This window comes from Squalius cephalus (genome assembly GCF_949319135.1).
Source record: "Squalius cephalus genome assembly, chromosome: 23".
In the NCBI taxonomy this organism is placed as follows: Eukaryota; Metazoa; Chordata; class Actinopteri; order Cypriniformes; family Leuciscidae; genus Squalius; species Squalius cephalus.
Genome location: NC_137144.1, coordinates 6,524,885 through 6,546,763, shown reverse-complemented (window position 1 = coordinate 6,546,763; position 21,879 = coordinate 6,524,885). Strand labels below are relative to the sequence as shown.

The window sequence follows — 21,879 nt, the reverse complement described above, 5'->3', positions numbered from 1 at the left end:
GTGTGTGTGAGAGAGAGAGAGAGAGCACGCACCACTGGATCTAAGTAGCATATTTAAAAACTATAGGACAGATCTATTATAGACCAAAACTGGTAGCTTGGTAAATAAATACATATATAAATAAATAAAAAAGATAAATGTAAATAGATAAATACAAATAAATAAAGATAAATAAAAAGTAAAAATAAATAAAAAAGTAAGTAAATAAATAAATATAATAAAAAATAAATAAAGACAATTAACAAACTAAATAATTAAATAATAATGAAAATTAAAAAAAAAAATAACAACGATAAATAAATCATAATAATTAACAAAGTAAAGAAAGAAACAACTCGTCCAGTATAAAGAACATTTTTCACTAATAAACTCAGTCGACATAGCCTATATATATATATAACCTTTCATATTTTCAGGTTATTAATTTAGGTTAACTGTTTAGGTTCCAATACATTCCCAACAATTTTTTTTTTTTTTTTAAATCCTTGAAGAAGAAAAAAACATCCCCAACATTTAAAGTTGGGAAACCCTGACGTAGACGAAATTGTAGGCGGTTCAACGTCATTTCCGCCTGATGGCCTGAAAATGCAGGCGGCCATATTATATTAGCAAACACACTCACGCAGTAGCACCAGTTTGTTTATGCTTGTGAATTGCAGATAAATATTTACCAAAACTCTCTCAGTTTAGTTGAAGTGATCGTGTGACGATGAGCGGCGGCACGCCGTATATCGGCAGTAAGATCAGTCTGATCAGTAAGGCGGAGATCCGTTATGAGGGCATTCTCTACACCATCGACACCGAGAACTCAACCGTCGCGCTCGCCAAAGGTCAGAAACGCTCTTCACACACAAGAAGACTCTTTAGGTCGCGTTACGCTTAGTATTGCGAGGGTACGCGTTGTATTTAGCATCGAGGCTGCGTCTCAACATGTAGTGAGCTCCCTAAACAGACAGCAGTGTTGAGCACTGGAGCCTCGTGCGGCAGTCTCGGGCTTTATACGCGGGTTTCGGGGTTTGTGCATCATATTCACCTGCCGTAGGTTTGGGCATCATAACTGCAAAATAAACGCGTTTGTCGTGTTCAAAAAAACAAAATCTGGCTGTTCGCTATGATTTTAGCATGTTAGCGTGTTTAATGTAGGATTCACCCTCTCTATCCAGCTGTTACATCGAAGTGATGCATTCTCTTACAAATGTACCGTGTTAACCAGAGTTTATGCCAAAATACCACAGTTACTGTAGTTATTAACATCTTTCCCCATTCAAACAGTGTAAGCGGTCTAATCAGAGTCTAGTTTTTCTCATGCTAGTGGTTGCTAATACAAAGTTACCACAGTTTTATGGTGTTAATTATAGTCACTGTGATATTTTGGATGAAACTATCATGGATGCCACGGTAAATGATAAATGCTCAACCTTTAAACCTGGCATTCATAGATAAAAACTACTGCATTCAGGGATCTTTAATGATTTATTGCCAGTCTTTTCTGTGATTGAGATGATAATCCTATCTTCAACGTCCTTTTATTGATGCTATTAATATGGCACACATTTAAGCTCAACTTTAAAAACTCCCAGACATTATTATAACAAGTCCAGAATGATGAATCACTGTCTGGCCAACTTTGATATGAAGATTAATACTAAGTACTAAATATTAAGTACTAAAGTGAACTGTGAGTGTATATTAGCACCATTTTGTTGTTTTGAAGCTGTGACGTCAAACTTAACAACCGGATTACTTACCGAGCAAAAGCTCTCCAATTTTAAGAAGATTAGAGGCAAACCCCAGAGAAGACTAATTTATTACGAATTACTTGGATGAAAGCTCATTAAAACTCATGTCTGGCTCTCTTAATTCTTGTTGCAGTGCGCTCCTTCGGCACGGAGGACCGACCCACGGACCGCCCCATCGCACCCAGAGATGAGACATTTGAGTACATCATATTCAGAGGAAGTGACATCAAAGACCTGACAGTGTGTGAACCTCCCAAACCGACATGCTCTCTGCCTCAGGACCCCGCCATTGTTCAGGTACACACAAGAATGCTCTCAGTGGCTGAATCCTGTACAAATGAAAAAATGAAGGTTTATGAGATGCTTGACACACAAATAATGAGTTTTTGGTGCATATAGGCCAAAGTTTAGTGATCTTTTATCCAAGTCTACTGTTAGATCCTTCCAAAACTTCAGGAAAGCCAAGAATGTGGATCCAGTCTTTTTTACCAGATCTGGTCCTAAACCAAATTTACAGATTTTGTCTGGTACTCAAAACTGTCATTAACTGTCTTCTAGGGCTGAACGATACATCGAATTTTCATCGTCATCGCGATATGAACTTGTGCGATGAACACATCGCAACAGACAGCCTGACACGATGAATAATGCCTGGTTCAGATTACAAGATTTTTGTGTCTGTTATGATAGTCACGGTGTCAGATTACGATTTTGACTCCTAAAATCTTGTCGTGTTGTGGACAAGAAACATGTCAGACTACACGCTGCTTTCCGACCAGTCATCGCGTGCCATGACACGCACACATTCACTCGCAAACATTAATCGCACGCACGCATGCACACACACACTCGCTCGCTCGCGCGTGCGCACACACACTCACTGTCCCTCGCTCACTCACTCGCGCACACACACACACGCTCGCTCACTCACTGGCGCACACACACACTCACTGTTGCTCGCACTCTCGCTCACATACTCAACCCGTCGTGGAGGACCGTTAAAAAATGAAACATGCAAGTCTTTCTGTCATGGTGTCGTGAAGCATAGGTTGTCGACACTATGACCACTATAGGCTACGAGATGAAACGATCGAATCTTGCATCCCGACGCCCTTTGTCCTTACGAATCCCCACGACACCCTACGCCAAACGGATCGTGCCAAAATCGCGCTAAAAGCATGTAATCTGAACCAGGCTGGTAATAAACGTTTGACCTAACACGCAAAGAACCTATTAAAGCACTAAGACATGGGAACAGTATAGCTAACATTCACATTTGAATATTTATCACAAGTCATATCGTCATCGCAATATTAAACAATGTTATCGCACATCGCAGCTTTTGCTCATATCGTGCAGCCCTACTGTCTTCTATCAGCCGAAGAAGCAGGACGCAGTTGTGAAAGTGCAGGAACTTTTTGTAAAGTTGCGAAGTGATTGTAAAAATGAGCTTAAAAACATCATCCTGTGACGTTAATAACCCAAAAATGGGTTCTGTTATCTCCATCTTTTGAAGAGAAATATATCCAATGAAACCACATAAGATTAAACAACAAGAAGCACTACAGGTGTGAGGAAAATAAGTGTTCAAATATAATTAAATCATTGTAAATAAATAAAAAAAACCGTAAAGAAAATAAAACACAACACCAATGTGTGATTAATCTCTTCAGCTGCATTCATCCGATTGCTATTAATAATTCCTTAGATTTCCTGCCGGACATGCTAATTACCTCATGTCCACCGTGGACTGCGTGACTTCACCACTACCTGTGGAGTTTTCTGACACTTACCGACTAATTAAAATTTGGTCATCTAAGCCTCTTCTTGTCGACTAACGTATCAAGGGGCAACCCTAGATTTCTGTAATATCTAGTAAATCAGTTGTCCGGATTTGGGTGTTACAGTAGGTCATGTGGATACACATGGGTGTATTAATTGCATCAAATTATTTAAACTGAATGTTAATTTGTTTAAATAATTAGATTTTCTTTTAACATTGGATTGGATGCCTGTTATTTTTGCAGAAGGCTTACCAAAAAATGTCTAAATCCATAACAAACGAGAGCCAATGGGTGGAGCATGACTCTCGGGACGTTGTAGTTGGAGCTGGACTAGGTCAAGCTCTACCCGTTACGTCCAGAGACGAGGATTTGGATGTCGTTTTGCTCTGTAGTGAGTAGGGGTGTCGAAATTAATCAATTCTACGATTCATTGCGATGCAGATTCGGTATCGGTTCAGTAATAGACCATAACCGATTATAATGTACAGATGCTTTTCTGACATCATTTGTCTCGTACGTGCTTTGTCGCGGCAGCATACAATGGCAGAGGGAGGCGAGACGTGAGTGCGAGTAATTAAAGATGCTCCAACTACTTTAAAGTCTACATCTGGGCACATTTCGGCTTTTATGAACAACCTGGTAAGCACGACTTGGAGAAGACGCGCTGTGTGTAAATCATGTCATGCACAAATAAAACATGCAGGGGGTAACGGCACTAACTTGAGAAACCATGTCAGCCGTTGTCACCCCGAGCTGTTAGCGCCTGGCAGAGCTGCGGTCTCGTGTCGTGGATGAATGGCAGCCATCACCTTTAGTATTTACTTTTGTGTGCTCCTGTTGTCTTCTGTGCCCAGACTTGAGTTTTGTTTGATACATTCAAGAAGCGTTTTCTTTGAGCAGGTAAAATTAAAGGTTCAGTTCATATATCTGACTGCTTGTATTTATTGACAGAAATTGTATACATGAGAAGTAAAATTGAAAATTGAGGATGCAGTGCATCGTGATATCGAATTGAACTAAATCGATGACATGATAATCGTAACCGAACCGTGAGACCAGTGTAGGTTCACACCCCTAGTAGTGAGCACCACTTGTACACCACGAAGTACAGCAAAAGTCAAAACAAATGAGAAACATGACGATACAATATCTACAGTTAAAGCATTCATGTCAGGAAGAAGGTTTTTTTTTTTTTTTTTTTTTTTTAAGATGATGAGACTAGCTGAGAAAGTACATTTGAGGTTGTGTGAGGGGGAAAACAGAATTGTTTAAGTTACATACATGTGGAACACAATTTAAACGTGTATGAAACAATTCAACCCAACCCCCCAAAACTAGTTCCACCTGTAAACACTGATGGGCAGTAACGCGTTAGAAGTAACGCGTTACTGTAATCTGATTACTTTTTTCAAGTAACGAGTAAAGTAAGGGATTACAATTGCAAAAACAGTAATTAGATTACTGTTACTTCCCCGTAAGCAGGCTGCGTTACTGCGTTATACTGCGAGACTGTCTCGAGACATGAACCGTGACTTGTGAGTGACAATGACATGAGCGCCGCGAAGTCAGTGGTAAACACTATGGCAAGCGATCGCGTTCAAAAGTCTTTAAACGAAACGCGTGAATTTTGACGCGTCAACACGCACCGTTTGTCCGTGTTCAGACGTCATGTTTATTCATGAACGATGTCGTAATGGTAAACTGTATGCACGTGCAAACATCAGACGTTATATTTGTTCATGAGGGATAATGCATTGGTACGTTGTGAGTGATGTCAGTCTTATGTCATGATTTGTCATGCCTTTTTAAGTTGTTCGTTTAACGTTCTTTCCCAAGGTAGAAAATTCAACAGCTCTTAGAATGACTCTTTTATTTTAGCAAACTGCCAAAAAACCTTTTCAGACTGTGTGCAGCTGAACCAAGAAAAACGTAAGATTGCATGGAGCTGATAAGCATGAATGGCAGAAGAAAAAGACTGCAATTAAAAAACAAAACAAGAGAAAATTATTTTAATGCAAGCAATAAAAAACTACACACATCAGCTGTGGAATAAAAGAAAAGAAATGCATGATCAACTAGATTAGGCAAACTCCTGTCTTAATGTAAACCCTGTCCACCACCCCCAAAGGTTTCACAAAGGTATTCTTGCCACTGTAACTTATGGCTTCCTAAAGACAGGTTTATGGGTAAATAAATGAATAATAATAAAAAATATATACCAGGGCTCAACATTTAAGCCTTTTCATTTGTCCTTCGGTCAGTCATTCACTTGTCCGAGTAAAAACATTTGTTAGAACAGGAAAAAAATTAGATTTTTTTTGTGTGTGTGTTGTAAATATAATTTATTCTGAATCAGTATTCTCATCAGTTCAGTCAGCTTTAACATATATAAATCGGCATATTTATGATATTTTAACCTTTATAAAGGGCATTTTTCCCTAATCGTTTGCTTCATCTTTCATTTAAAATTCTTAAATTTGATCAATAAATTACAATAGAATAATAAGATGCTAAAGGGCTGTTACCAATCAAATAAACGGCATTAAATAATGTAATGAGATTATTTAAAATATTTTTTGAATATACAAATAAGAAATATTATTTGTGCATAGAAATATTTATAAACCGCCAATAGGAGGCGGCAGGCAACCATCTTAATGAGTGAGTCATTGATGCAATGTGCATAAAGTTAAAATTCTGAAACTAATAAAACAAGTTTTAAAAAAGAATGTTTAATTTGATTCAATTTTAGATGATGAAATATGCAGAAAGAATAGAATTAAGCAGAAAGGTCTATTGCTTTATAGCGTATTAATTTTGTGCATCATGTTTTTGTAAAGTAACTAGTAAAGTAACTAGTAAAGTAACTAGTAAAGTAACTAGTAAGTAACTAGTAAGTAACTAGTAAGTAACTAGTAAGTAACTAGTAAGTAACTAGTAAAGTAACTAGTAAAGTAACTAGTAAAGTAACTAGTAAAGTAACTAGTAAAGTAACTAGTAAAGTAACTAGTAAAGTAACTAGTAAAGTAACTAGTAAAGTAACTAGTAAAGTAAAAGTAACTAGTAAAGTAACTAGTAACTTTTGAAAATAAGTAATCAGTAAAGTAACTGGATTACTTTCTTGGAGAAGTAATCAGTAAATAATTACTTTTTCCAAGTAACTTGACCAACACTGCCTGTAAAGAGCTTACGATACCGAAAAGTTCTGTCTAGTTAGGCAGCTCCGCTTTCATATGCCGAAACTAGCGACTATTCTAACCTGTACTAAGAATTTAAATATCTGAGATTTGTTTCATTATACTTAGATTGAATGGTGTTGGTTTTCAGTTTGTCATTGTTCGTAATTCTTGACCCGTTGACCTCATTATGCTTTATTCTTCTCCATCTGTTAGTCCTCTTTGGGATCTTCTGCCCCACCATCATCTTTCCAGTCAGGAAACTCCTATGGGCTGTTCAGCCGTCCACAGGTCCCAGCGTACCCTCAGTTCAACCCTGCCCCACTGGTCACGCCACAGTTTGGGACGGTTGGTGTCGGTAAGTGTCCTTTCACAGCTCTACTGGAGATGTTTCAGCTCAAACTAAACTTAGGAGGGGTGTAACGATACCCTCATGTCACTATTCGATACATCTCACCATACAATATTATTGCGATACTCCAAGACCTATAATAAAAGGTCAACAAAAAATGCACTTGATTAAAATGGTCAATTTGGTATTACATTGTGTGTGTGTAAATGAATAGGCTTTGACTAAGTGCTGGAAACCCAATGAACAGGACAATAGAGACACCAGGATAACAATATTCCTGATTCTGGCCCTGAAAATACAGAATTATTTCAGACGAGTATGCTTGCACTCTTTCACTGACTAGATATATTTAAAATAATGTAGGCCACTTTTACTGGTAACAGAAGATATTTGGCATTATCAAAACCCACAAATATTCCCCCATTACATTATTATACATTATATAATAGTTTAATGTAGTACTGACACTAAAACTCTGAAAACTTGAATTTTTTTCCTCACAATTTTATTTGGGGTGAAATATACACAATACATATTGTCACTATAAACGATACATGTTGCATTTTTGTATTTCGATATATTGTGACACTCCGACTGAGAGGCATATTTTTATAACATAGCCTACAGCTGCAAAATACAGATCCAATACTTTTCTACAAGGTGCTGAGCGGAAGTGACAGGACAGGATAATTGAGTCCATATCTGATGATCCTGTGGCACCTCTGATGTGTGTGCCTGCTTCTCCTTTCCTCACAGGAAGTTCAGTGGGATGTTTTGTTAGTGACACTGGCATGACCGCAGCACTGCCTCAGAGCAATGCTATTGCCTCTGCTTTCAACAGAGACACTCTGTGTGCTTTCGTAGCTGAAGGTAAACCATTCCCTGGGGACCGAAAACGAACTATTTAAGGTTTATAAACCAAATGATTTGGGTTTATCTAACCGTCAAATGAAATCAAAATGTTACTAACAAGGGGTCAATGTAAAATAAAGCCTTGTGTTTAGATCTCGGCAAGATCCCAACCGTTTGGTGGTCTTTTGTGTCCGTTGTCTCTTTTGTCTTTTGAAAGTTTCGTATGTAACAGTTTCATTTCTCACTCTCAGAGGCAGTTTTAAAGCACCTGCATGTAGAGGAAAAACTAAGGTCTAATCGTTTTCTGACTACCATAACTTATGGGCAACATCCACGCTGCAAACCTTTGGCAATAATAATCACATTTAAATGAGGGAGTGAATTATGTGTGTACAGAACACAGGAGTTTATGTAATGTAAACAAGAAATTAGTGCTGTCAAAATGGCTGAAAAGCTAAATTAAAATTTCTGAAATATTGGCAAATTTCTAACTATATTTGAAGTCTTAAGGCAATACTTAATATTAGAGGGAAAAAGTACTGTATTGTCTCCTATGCCCACAAGAGGACGCAAGCGAGAGCAATAAACAAATATAAACCTAATCAAGCGTCGCATCTTTTATTGAAATGAAGTCACATTCACTTTTTAAAGTGCATTCACTTTTGAAACGATTGTTCTTAAATAAAATATAATTTCCTTAATGTGCATGCAAGGAATATTAGGTTATAATAGTTCATAAAACTCTGTAAGTGCATCAATAACATGAGAAAACACGTCTCAACAGACAGCGTGATGTACTACATAAACACAAAATAGCAAACTGCCATTCAGAAACAATCCACTACATAACATACTCACTACACATCTACATATTGTTCATCAAAAACACCAGATGGTCAACTTGATCTGCAGTGAGTGCTGAGCGCTTTCTGTTGACACTGTTTTCAGCTGATGAAAACATGCTCAGCTCTGACCGATGTGCCATGTATGGTCAAGTATGTCATTGCATGATTTTTGAGAGGGTTTTCATCAACAGGAAGCCTTTTCCCGCCACTTTTCAAATAAACAACGCAGCCACACTGTATACTGGATAAGATAACAAAAAACAAACTGCTTCAGTTACGTTATCATCATTTCTCGCGCACCGTGTGACCCACCATAAATTCGAATGTGCAGGTTTTTTTTTAATTCGCCGAATATTCGAAATTCAGATTTTTATTTGACAGCCCTACAGGAAATATGATTTCTGTTTTAACCCATTTGCCTGACCCAAGCTAACTTGGCTGACCAGAGACCTATTGTCTGCCATGAACATCAAGTCTCTGTCTCATCTTCCCACTTTCTCAAAAGACTCGAGCTTGTTAAACTTTTAACTTGCTTGGTGACCTCGTGTGTTTGCAGTGTGTTCCAGCCCAATATATCCATGCAACACTTTCCTCTGTGTCACTGAGGAAGGCATTTTCCTTGGTTGATGCCCAGACCTTCCCTGAGTGTTTTGACCCCAGCTACGACTCAACTCTACTGGGTCAGTCGTTGCCGCAATTCACTGCGCATCTTCTGGCTCCTAGCTCACTACTTTCCAGTTCCATAACAGTCGATTTTTCCCAGTGATTCTCCAAACTATGTGCTGCCACACACTTCTCAACCCCCCCACCCCCACTAGCCTCCACATTGTTTGGATGGGGAACTCCCTATTGGTAACAACCACACCAGTCATCCAGCTCCTTGTGCTTGCTTTCCTCTCTGATGCCTCCTGGCAACCCTTTTCCCAGGGTTCTGGCAGCTCCAACAGCATAGTTTTCCCTCTGGGCTCCATATATCTGTCTGGTTCCAGGGTTGAACTGAAACCTTCCACCTAGGTCCATGTCCACTCCCTTGGCAATAGTGCAACATATTTGACCTTGGTGTGTAATTAGGATGAGTTTGTCTTATTCCTTAAAGAAATTGCATATGCCTGCTATACCCTGACTGGGTGTTTGGTCCTTTCCTATTCCAAGATGCCTGTGAGCACTGATGGCACTTTATCATGGCAACACCTGTTCTTTCCCTGAGTCCCTGATGTCTTGCAGCCCGACAGGATGTGTGTCGTTGAGGTCACTCGACCAAAGATCTTACACAGTACGACCTTTCGCAATCACCTGTGTAAGTTCCCCAGGGATTACAGACCACCCTCAGCAGAAAAGATTCAAAAAGGGATCCAGCATCATGGAGTCATTTTTATCTTCCTTTTAAGGAGGGCCCACCTTGCCCAGCATCCTTGAAGGTCCTACTTTCCACCATACTTTCCCAGTTTCTCACTTCTGCTTAGACTGTCTTGCATCATTGAGCTGGATTAGAGACGGGCAACTGTGGTCCTCAAGCTCCTGCAGAGTTTATCTCCCTCCCTAATCAAACATATGTGAAGAGTCTAACTAAAGTCTTCTGGATTACTTTAAAATTAGGGTTTTTGATCAGGGTTGGAGTTAAACTCTGCAGGAGAGTGGACCTGAGTTGGCCACCACTGGGCTAGATTGTCCCTGCTGCTAGAAGTGTAATATGCTAAGACTCTGCTTCCAGTGCTTGGGTTTCCTGTGATGTTCCCTGACCTGAGTGGCCTCGCCCACTAGGAAGCCACTTCCACCATGTTTGTGTGGCGATGCTAACCTATATGACTTGATGGTCTTTGTAGTTCCTGTAGGTCAAAAGCCAAATTTAAAAACTTGTGGGTGACTCAACTGCAATAACTATTTCTTCAGTTCGATTCTGTGCAGAGACTACACACTTGATGTAAGTGTGGTTATCATGACCTGACACTTTCTGTTGTCGTTCCTGAACTCTGTGTGTACTGGATTAAGCTCTCTGCAATAACTTTATTTAGCTGCTGTGTGTACGTGTCTCTTGAAATGCTGATTTAAGATTTCTCCTATTAATATTAATATTGGAGTGTGTGACTGGATTATGATCTTTGTTTTTAATCAAATTATTCCATTAACACAATTCACCAGATTTTGTCTTCTAACCAGCACTGATTTCCTGGTCAGGGTGGCTGCGGTTCTTAACATTTTTGGCTGTGAACTATCAGGTCTTGTCACTTTATCTTATGTCTCTTAACTTTTGCCATTTCTGTAATGCAGGTCACACCAGTCCGGCTCTGGACGCTCTCCGAAAAAGCCCCCCAGTGGAGCCTTCTGCCCCATCAGCACCTGCGGTCACCACTGCTCTCACGACATTGGGCCGCAAGAGCCCGGTCTCAACTCGTGCCGCCTCCACCAATACCCAGATGCCTTTGGACCTCGCGGAGCAGATGAGGGGTGAGGAAACATTTTGGCTATTGTAGTTCTGCATTACCACATTTCCAAATGGTCAACAAAGAATTCATCCCCGTTGGTTTGTGAAATGCCCTACAGAACATGTAATGAGTCATGGCGCCCTCTTGTGGACTGTACACATGACTGTATCGTGTGATTGACCAACACAATCAAGTCGAAAGTGGGAAGTGTCGACTTGGGGATTCCCACCCCAGACCTAATCTGACACATAGCAGTAGTGAAATGTATTTGAGACCCGTTCACACCAAGGACAATAACGATAAAGATATAGTTCTAAAAATTCTCAATATTAAAGAAACGATATCATTGGATCACTTTCGGAACAATTTTTTTTTTTCAGCTGTTGAACGATTAAAACGCTGACAGCCAATCAGAATCCATTCTAATTTAAGGGCTTGCACATTTAAAATGGTCCAGAAAAATCCACCACTGTTTGTCAAGCCCCTTTTCAAGAAAATGGATATGGAAAACAATCGTTCATACCTTCTGAATAACAGAAGTATTACCTCAGCTATCCACTGCACCAACGACAACATTGTCTTGCTTCCTTTGAAGTTGCGGTGAAAAAGACTAGATTGTCTTTATTCCACTATATTGACTACGTCAGCTAAATTCACTGTTGGATTATATCGGTTACACTAGCTTCACTCAAAACATAGGACATCTGCTGGTTAAAGCTGTGTAAATGCAACAAGAACAGCAAAAACATCTTCAATGACGTTCTCCACACTTTGAAACTGCAGCGCACAAGCTTAGAATAAACAAACTGTTATCGTTCGTTGGTGTGGACGCAAATATAGTTATAGTTATCGTTATAGTTATCGTTCTTGGTGTGAATAGACCTTTACTCCTAGTTTAGAGAACATGTTTTAACATCAAAGGTAATTAACTTTTAACTTTGAGAGTGTTAGGCCCTTGAGGTCCGTTCACACCAAGAATGATAACTATAAAATTAACGATAGCTGTAGTTCTAAAAATCATTCTAAATATAAAATATATAAAAGAGTCCATGCCACAACTACAACAATGGCACAGAGAAATATTGTTCACTTTCAGAACATTTATTTCCAGTTGATGAATGATATAAACATTGACAGCCAATCAGAATCCACTCAACTTTACAGAGCTTGAACTTTTAAAGCGGCAGACGACAAAACGATATCGTCTGCTGTAGGGGTGTAACGATATTCAAACCGAACCGAAAAACCACGATACGTATCGCGATACTCCCATGGCATACCGAGGACGCCCCGCCCCCTGCTGCCCCGACCCAGGAGATGGTCCTCAATGCAGAGCATAAAATCTGGGGGGAGGAGTTGGATAAAATCCAACTCCTCCCACCTTACATACCTAAACCTACCAATCTCCACCCCCTGATCCCTAAACCCACCCCTAAACCTACCAATCTCCACCCCTTATATAAGATCCGACTCCTCCCCTCGGATCTTGTGTACTGCATTGAGGTGCTACTGCGACCCAGCCCCGGCTCAATGGACCTCATGTCTTATGTGTACACAACGAATACAGCGTTATAGCCTAACCACCATTAACACCCTATAATAGCAAGCTCCGTATTTTGTTACTTTCGATAATAAGCAAGGTGTAATCTTTCAAATTCTGTCTATTTGATCACGAAATTCAAACAATAAATGCCGTTTTGGCGCTCTTTGATGTGGCGTGACAGATCACTGTACTATCCTCATTTAAAGCGGCAGCACGAGTAAACGCGATTCTCTTCCTCAGTTACAGAATAAACATGAATGGACACCTGAAGGTATGTTAAAAGATACAGTATACTTACTGAAAGGCATCATAACTTGTGTAATCAATCAATCAGTGTTTCAGCAGCGGAAAGACGCCAATAAAACGTCTTAGTTTGTCACCTTATATTTACCTCAGGCAAGTCATTCAGTGTCCACAGCTTGTTGGTTCCTAAATGAACTCTTGCACTAAATAAATGCACTATATTAGCCTATATAATATATTTTACTTAACATGTTAATGATTTATATCTTGATTATTTAATGTAGCCTATGTTTTAAATATCTGTCATGAAAATGACAGCAACTGTGTAAATATTTATATTTCAATAACAAATTAGAGTAGAAAACTGTTAAAAGTTAAAAATTAGAAAACTGCCTCATGTGCAGTTTACATGTTTTCATACAATGTGTTGAGTGTTGATTATTATATCTAAAAATAGATAGTAGGCCTATCTGAAATTAGGCTAAAAGTCTAGGCTCTGTTGTTAACCTTAAAGGTTATAGTTTGTGGGCTCCCTATATAGTTTACAGCATTAGCAGATCTTTTTTTTTTTTTTATCCTTGCGAAAAGTTTAATTGTAATTGAATTAATTAAGACAAAGACAGAATTTGTTCATTAAACCACTGTAAAAAAAAAAGAAGCAGCAATTTTAGCTTTCTAAACCCCCCACCCCACCGAACCGAACAGAACCAAGATGTCAAAACCGTGGGGCGTACCGAACCGTCAGTTTTGTGTATCGTTACACCCCTAGTCTGCTGGTGTGGACGCTAATATAGTTCTCCTTATAATTATCTTTATTGTTATCGTTCTTGGTGTGAACAGCCTGTAGTACTGCAATAACGTTTGGGCCTCAGATGCCCCAAAGTGCTAGTCTAGTTTAACACAGCCTTTGACTCAGGCTGTTACTTGACAAACTTGATGGATTCTGGATAGCCTATAATTTTCCAGGAAGTACAGGCTTTTTATTAGTGCTTCTGAAGAAAAAGATCTATAGAATAGAGATATATGACACCGTTTGAGCAACACTAGTGTTAAAACAGGTTCTGCTACAGGGATTTGGTAAAGCTTAATGTGTCATAGTCCTGAAGAGCTATACTCTCCCAGGTACCGATGTCCCGAAACCAAGTGAACCAGAGTCCAGTCAGTCCAAAGGAGGAAACGGGGACGCTACTAAACGGCTCGCAGGTTATAACACATCTGCTGAAAGATGCTGAAACTGCATGATTCCTATCAGAGCTTCGCCCGTCTGTATTTCACATCTGTCCATACACTGGCTTTTTTTAGCAAGCTTTCTTCATTTATAGGAACTTGTGAAAGGGTGAATCTCATGCAACCTGATGAGAACACACTTCACCCCAAAATCAAAAAATGCATAAAGTACATTAAGCAAATAATGCATATTTACTTGGTTTGCTGGCCTGAGTGTTTTCATGAGATTCACTCAAAACGCTGTTTTTACTCGTCATTATACCTTTAAATGTTTTAAGCAGACGGCTTAACAAACAGCTGGTTTAAGGGGTTTCTACACCCTAGACACAGTAGAAAGTGTGTTTGCGCTGCTGTGTGTGGAAAGGGCTTTGTGTCCTTATGATGCTTGTGTAGCTGTGTTCACACAAGCTGTGTTTGTTTACTTGCAGTGATACTTTCATTGATTTACTTCCTCTTCAGTCGACAACTTCTGCATTTTTCTCTACACCAACTAAATGTAACTAATAATGTCTGTCAAGTAGAGATGCACCGATTACAATTTTCTAGGCCGATTCCGATTTCCGATTTTTCATTGAGTTTGACCTGCCGATACCGATTTTAGCCGATTCCGATTTAATTTTTTTCTAACCACTTTACAGCACACACAAATATTTATTTTCGATCTTTTCTTTAACCCTTTCACGCGTAAGTTTAAAATATTCTAACTGACCCCCCCACCCCCAGAGTGAGTTTTTTTCAAGGCGAACGTTCCCTTTAATGTTTCCATGGCGACACGTCACGCGATACACCGCAGCCACAATAATACTGCATGACAGATGTGTCGCTTTTATTTCGCTTTTCCTTTTTTATTCAAAATATTCACAAACTTGCTTACCATGTCATCAACTAGCCTATCTGATATTCCGATTCTCAAATACGTGTAAGTGAGTGTGTTTGGTCGTTTAAAAACCTTTATAAATAATCTTGATCTATAACATGAGATGGGCACTGCAATGTTGTCCTGTCAGTCGGATTTACAGCACGTGAATTCATCAGTTTCTCCCGAAATGAATGCAAGAAAGTGGCCGGTGAACTGAGAAGAATAGAGTCAACTTTATAGTTACTTCCACTATGTTTGTCTGATATGAATAACACATGTCGGCAAATTATATTTGAATAGATTGTTATTGCTGCTTCCACAGACATTGATCAGTGTGTATTTTACAAACTCCAAATGTATTGTTATACTCGTGCTTGTGTGTATTTAAATATCTGAAACCTAAAATAAACATTATGAGGTTGAAAACACTTCTTAGTTGTGTGATATGACAGCGCTGAACTCGTCCAACTCTGGCTCAGCGCCAGCCAACGCGCGAAAGCAGTTTGAATCGACGTCACTGAACATTCTAAATGTGGCACCGTACTCTCAGGGGCACAGAAATAAAAATCCCATATATGAGACCATACTGCTCAAAAGGTTAATCATGCGGCGCCCGAGTGCATTTGATCGGCATAAAATCGGCATATGTCAGACTGACCGGCCGGTCGCCGGTCATGGCCGATCACGTGAAAATCGGCCAATTCCGGTCACCAGCCGATGAATCGGTGCATCTCTACTGTCAAGGCCTCTATGAGGTGCTAATAGACTCTTACATTTCTAGCAACTGAACGTCACTAAGCATGCTTAGAATGGATCCTTTTTTTTGCAATCTTTGATTTATTTTCTATTTCATATATGGCCCACATTAAAAATGTATTTATGACATTGTGTTTTGCAGAGCAATAACCCAGTGTTTGTGTGTTTTCAGCTGATGGCCATCCTGCTGCTCGCCGCGGGCGCGCTGGAGGTCATCGGGGTCGAGGGCGCTTCCCTGTGCGCAGAGAAGGACCTATGAAGTTCGAGAAAGACTTTGACTTTGAGAGCGCCAATGCTCAGTTCAACAAAGACGAGATTGACAAGGAGTTCCAGAGCAAACTCAAGCTGAAAGGTACAAACTGACCCCTAAATGTGCCAAATAATGTGCTTTTAAAAGAATGTTAATGTTTTTGGACATTTAAATGCTTGTTAATTGCAAGGAAAGTGTATTAGTTTAAATTTGTTAAATGCAGTTAGCTGAACTTTATAGTGCTTTTCTTGACCTTTTTAGGGCTTAAGTACTTTATTTGTCTTTTTTTTTTTTTTTTCCACAGTTTTAAATATGGTTTAAGTGTACTAACATTTATGCCATACTAAATATACTTAAATGTAATTTGTTGAAGCTTGTGTGTCATGTATTTAAATAATTACACCTTTATAATGATCTCACAATTTAGTACATATTAATATATTTACTTTAAATGTAATATCGAATAACACTACAGTTAAAATTGTAATCAAGTACTCGTGCTGTAGTATGTTAGTCAATGCATCAAAATAAGTGTACTTTAAAGCACAACCAAAATATTAAAACAATTTCAGTTTTATTTTGAAGAAAATAGTCTAATTTGACAATACAAAGTGCACTTTTTAAAAGTGTACATACGTGTTTAGAAACAATCATGTGAAACATGATTTTATGTTTGGCCTTTTATTTCATTAATATCATATTAGTACAAGTACAGAGCTTTTTCATACTTGTAATATCTGAAGTACACTACACTACAAGTGCACGTTCAATACAATTAAGCACACCTTTTTACAAAGGAGAGTAAAGAAAATAGTGTTCTCATGCTGTAGTCTAACAAATATGCAGGGTTATGTGTCTTTGTATTAACAGTGTATGTTTGTTCAGATGAGAAGCCTGAAAAAGCTTTGAATGGCGAGGACAAGGCTGATTCGGGAGTCGACACTCAGAACAGTGAAGGACACGCTGAGGAGGAAGTTCCTCTCGGATCAAACTGCTACTACGATAAAACCAAGTCCTTTTTCGACAACATCTCCTGCGATGATACAAGGTCAGACCAGCCTCCATGTGGAGAATCTCACTTTTGGTACATGATGCAACAGCCATGATCTGACTGTGAAATGATTGTGTCTGATCTTAAACAGGAAGGCAGCCGAGAGGTCCGGAGGGTCCGGTTTCCCCCGGTAAGTCCAACAGAAGACAAACGGCTGTATGGCAGAGGAAGGAAGCCTCCGTTTGTGTAGAAACTTCGTGAATTTGAGCTTGTTTTAATTTCAGGAGGAATACCTGGGCGGAGGAGCGGAGGATGAACGCGGAGACGTTTGGCATCCCGTTGCGACGGGGCCGTGGAGGGTTCAGAGGTCGCGGAGGCATGGGCTTCAGGGGGGGCCGGGGCCGTGGGTTCAGTCGGGGCTCGTTCGGGTCGTACCCTGGTGGAAGTGGCTTCAGAGGGGGATTCAGAGGCAGTCAAGGAGGAAGAGAGTTCGCTGATTTTGAGTACCGGGTAATAAATCATTCCTGTGTTAAAGATCAATAGTTGACATATATGCACTTCTACAATATTTGCCACTTTCCTCTTGTAGGGCACAAATTGTTGGCCCTTTTTTAAAAAATGTTTATCTAACATAGGAATGCGCACCGAAACTGGGTATTAATTAAACGGCCCGGGGCTGAATTATGAAAGACCGTCGTATCGAGAAGCTCTGACATTACCGGTGTTTACAGACGCTGTCTTGCCAGCCATTTCTATATGCGATCATATTAAACCATTTGTCTGATGCATTTTTGCTATTCGCAATCCAGAAGAGAGAATGACGGTGGCTGAGACGACTAAACATTCAGACGTCTGCTTACACTTAAGAGCTGTGATATTAATCTAATTTTGTTTTCGATTTCGGCTTCCAAGGATTATAAAAAGAACATATTTGAGGTAAAACTATTAAAAGCTAGCCACGATTCTAGCATAACTTCCTTCCCTTCGCAGCGGTGCGCTGTCGTTTCTCCCTAAAACCCAAACTTAACGTCAGAATCAGCACAATCGGTGATGGAGAGTATTCACTGAGGCCTTGTTCACACTAATGCGGTGTCGTTTGCATCTCCCACACTGAGACAGAGATTTTATTAATAAAAACCAAGCTTTTAGAAAACAATACATTCGAAAACGCTGTTTTTGTGTTGAAGTGTGGACTGAAAATGGATGGATTTGAAAACGATGACGCATGTTTAGTCATGTGACGCATATTGAACCCATAGATTCGTAATGGGAAATATCAGCGCTATTAGCCAACAGTTGGTTGTAGATCATCTAGCCCCTACTTGAGTGTACAACCCTGTCTTACGTTTTTATTTGTGATATTTAATGTTAATTGTTAGAATCAGGTGTTAAATATAGAAAAACAAAAAACTTTTTATGACTGTTGGTTTGTAGTTTTAACTGAATAACTAGTCACTGTTTTTCTCTCTTCATTGGTTTCTCCAGAAGGACAACAAGATCGCGGCGTAGTGATGACACGAGGGCTCCAGAAGACCTGATCTGTGTGGGAACTGTGCGTTTCGGGTCAGAACGAGGAGATCATGTACGTGTTGTAAATCTGTCACCAGCACTGGGGTTTCGACTGCTTGAAACCTGGATATTAATCAAACATCTACTCTATTTCTTCCTGAGGAGTGGGACAAATGCAATTTTTTCCGAATTGTTAATTTGAGAATAATATTTCCAGATGGATTCAAATATATTCTGGCTTCTGAGGGACTTTCTGTTGTTGTGTTGACCTTCCATGCTCAACCTGAATCTGATATCCTGCTGCTTACAGCTGTGCGGATCATCTATAATAACGCATTGATGATTCTCATCACTGAATGAGCTTTATTTTTGACTTGTTTTGCTATAAAGTATCTTAGTGTCCTCAGAATAGACCGCCTGGAGCTAAGTTATATATTACCATATTTTTCTAATGCAATTTCATCCTTCGACCCCCAACGTCACTGTTCCTGTAGCAAGTAGGGATTTTTTTTTATTATTATTAGATATTTACAAACGTGGTACAATTTGACTTGGCTTTCTCTGGATATATTTATCCATTAGTTTATGAGATATTCCTCGAGCCGTTCGGGATTTGCGCTTCGAGGCGAATGTCAGTATTGATAGAATTTCACTAAAAGACATTTTAGATAAAATGAAAAAAAGAAGAAAAAAAAAAAAACACGGAAATGCTGCCTTTGAGGGAAACAATTACTTTTCGAGTGTGAAATGCCACGATTGAAACTAAAACGACACGATATGGTCAAACAAAGCGAAGTGACTCGACGATATGATATAGATTTATATTCGAGGTTCACTTTGCAGGAAGTAGCACTTTTGTAGCAGACGTTTCCTGATTCCCATCTTAGAAAGTAATGCTACAAACCTCTATGCTGCAGTCACCATCGCCACTAACAGTGACACGACTGGCGTTCAGCATCGAGGCGTATATTCTTCACGCCGTGAAAAACACATATCCACCCTGAGCCTAGAGCTCGCGGCGAGGCTTTACCATTATTGGAGACGTTATTCACTAGTGTGTCTTTGACGTGAGCGCTGAAAGCCAGAATGTTGTGTAGTATTAATGCTTTTCCCATCTCTCCCTGTTCAGCTACTGTGCGTTTATAATCACTGACTGCACTAGCATGATGTCATAGTGACACGTAACCTCGTCCTCACCTGACGTGCGCGTCGTGATGTCATATCCACACCTGTAGAGCACTCGAGATGTCACCATATTTCATTTTCTGATCCGCTTTGTTTGGCCCCTGACATCTTTACCTTGTCTTCGCAGTTTTATGGATTTATGTCACTAAAGTTGGAAGATTTGATATTTTAATTGGCCATTTTTGATGATCCGTTCACTTGGTTGTGTGGCGTATGGTTATGACATCACTGCTAAAATGTTCAGTCTTGTTAAATGTTTGTTTAAATTGTTGGGATATTTGGGCAAGTTGATTATGATGATGAAATAAACTTTGTTTTCAGATTATATATTAAAGTCTGTAAGACCCAAAACACTTTGAATTTTGGATCTTGTGTGAAATATCATCTTGCACTACTTCTCAAGCTCTTGGTTCCAGTAATACACTTTTGATTTGAATTTGACACGAGTAAATCATCTGAAGCACAACACTGTAAAAAGTGAACAGTTGGATCAACTTGAACAAATTACTTCAATTGGTAACACCTAAAGAAATTAAGTTTTCTCAACTTAAATTATCACGTTTTTCATGATAAAACATGATAATTTAAGTTGAGAACTTAATTTCTTTAGGTGTTACCAATTGAAGTAATTTGTTCAAGTTGATCCAACTATTCACTTTTTACAGTGAAGGACATGATGGAGGGCTTAGTAATGGAGCTAAACATATTTAATTTGATCAACATGAACAAATAAACAAGGGTTACCTTTATCCAGGAACAACATGTCCATGTCCTAAAATTTCACTGTTTTATATATATATAATTAGGAACGTTAATGGTTAAAAGGATTAAGCTAGTATTATTAGTCGGCTCATTTAATTCTGTTTCCCCCTTTAGTGACTGTGTATTACACTCGTGTAAATCCCAGGTGTGTGTGTGTGTCGGGACAGTAACGCTCGCGTGTAAACTGGAAGTTGCTGCATGCAGGTCTTGTCACAAGCCGCTAATCTGAGGCAAATACTGTTCTGGAAATGTCTTTCTAAACACACTCCTTCCGTCAGGGTCGACACACACTCTCCTCCTGAACCTCAGCATGGCGTCTGTTCACATCACATGTAAAGAGGTTTTTACTAGATGCAAGAATAAACTGTTTAATATCTGTTGTGTGATTTGTTTGCTGCTTTGGGTTGAGCCGTCTTTACACTCTCCGTACTTTTGCTTATTTTAAAACGGCTACTTTGAGTGTGGTGATTTAAGACACTTTATTGCATGTTCAGGTTAACGGTAGGCGAGGGAAATGCAGGGAGTTGAATAGAAATACTTCAGTTGTGTTTGAAGCATGTTTAAAGTATACGGACATAATCTAATCTGTCACGTATTATGTTTGTAATGAAGTTGCAGTGAATTTAGTGCATTTAAAATGTTAACTTAAACTGTAATATCAAATAACCCACTACAGTTAATTATAATACTTCACATGTGCTCTAGTGTGCTAAAAACGTGTAGTTTAAAGCATGACAAAATATGATTAAAATGTATTTTAAAACTTATTTTAGCGGTGTATTTTAGGACCTTTTTAGTCTTTAATATTTTGAATTGGTTTATTTTTATATTTTTCATGTTGCTTTTTGTTAAAGTTGTGAGCAAATGCAAAAGCTTCTCGGGAACACAAATCTTGTGAGAAAGCAAAAGCATCTATATATTTGATCTTTTTTTTTCGTCACCATGTCCTTATAGGGGCTATGTATGGTTTTTTATTTTTTTTTATTTTTTATTAATGTTTATTTTAGTTTAGTTATTTTAGTTCAAGTTAATCTAAACCAAATAAAAAAATGTTGCCTTGCCAACTAGCTAAAAGTGTATGTATGTATGATAGTCAGATAACATTTATTTCAAGCAATTTTTTTAATGCTTAACCCTTTTATAAAATTTACAAAGTACATCTTTAATAATATACTTAAGTGTTTTGAACGTCTTGAATTATTTTTATTTTTTAAGTGTCTTTTTTTTTTGTCTTTTCCAAGTTTAAAAAAAAAAAAAAAACATGTCTATAGTTTTTATTAATTTATTTTCATTTTTATTAATTTATTTTCGTTTTAGTTATTTTAGTACATCAAGTTAAACAGAAAAAAAAAAAAAAAATCTAATTTGCATTTAGTTAACCAA

General features: G+C 38.7%; 1 protein-coding gene across 4 annotated transcripts; it reads left to right on the top strand.

Annotated features, from left to right (window-relative positions):
* Positions 1–567: 567 nt before the first annotated feature.
* Positions 568–20,872, top strand: lsm14aa (LSM14A mRNA processing body assembly factor a). Of its 4 annotated transcripts, XM_079859058.1 has the most exons (11): positions 584–830; positions 1,873–2,036; positions 6,916–7,057; positions 7,808–7,921; positions 11,017–11,193; positions 14,080–14,160; positions 15,972–16,151; positions 16,935–17,097; positions 17,192–17,230; positions 17,325–17,550; positions 18,526–20,872. In XM_079859058.1, exons 1-11 carry the CDS (start codon positions 710–712, stop codon positions 18,547–18,549), a joined length of 1,431 nt encoding a protein of 476 aa, XP_079715184.1. In that variant the 5' UTR covers positions 584–709; the 3' UTR covers positions 18,550–20,872. The 4 variants fall into 4 exon arrangements, with proteins under 4 accessions (XP_079715187.1, XP_079715185.1, XP_079715184.1 ...); XM_079859059.1 differs by lacking the exon at positions 14,080–14,160 and having other exon boundaries at positions 577–830; XM_079859060.1 differs by lacking the exon at positions 7,808–7,921.
* Positions 20,873–21,879: the final 1,007 nt, after the last annotated feature.

Coding starts and splice junctions, on each gene's coding strand:
- lsm14aa (XM_079859058.1), top strand. CDS start 710: ATGAGCGGCGGCACGCCGTATATCGGCAGTAAGATCAGTCTGATCAGT. Junction 14,161..15,971: donor CGCTACTAAACGGCTCGCAG/GTTATAACACAT, acceptor GTGTGTTTTCAG/CTGATGGCCATCCTGCTGCT. Junction 17,231..17,324: donor GGAGGGTCCGGTTTCCCCCG/GTAAGTCCAACA, acceptor TTTTAATTTCAG/GAGGAATACCTGGGCGGAGG.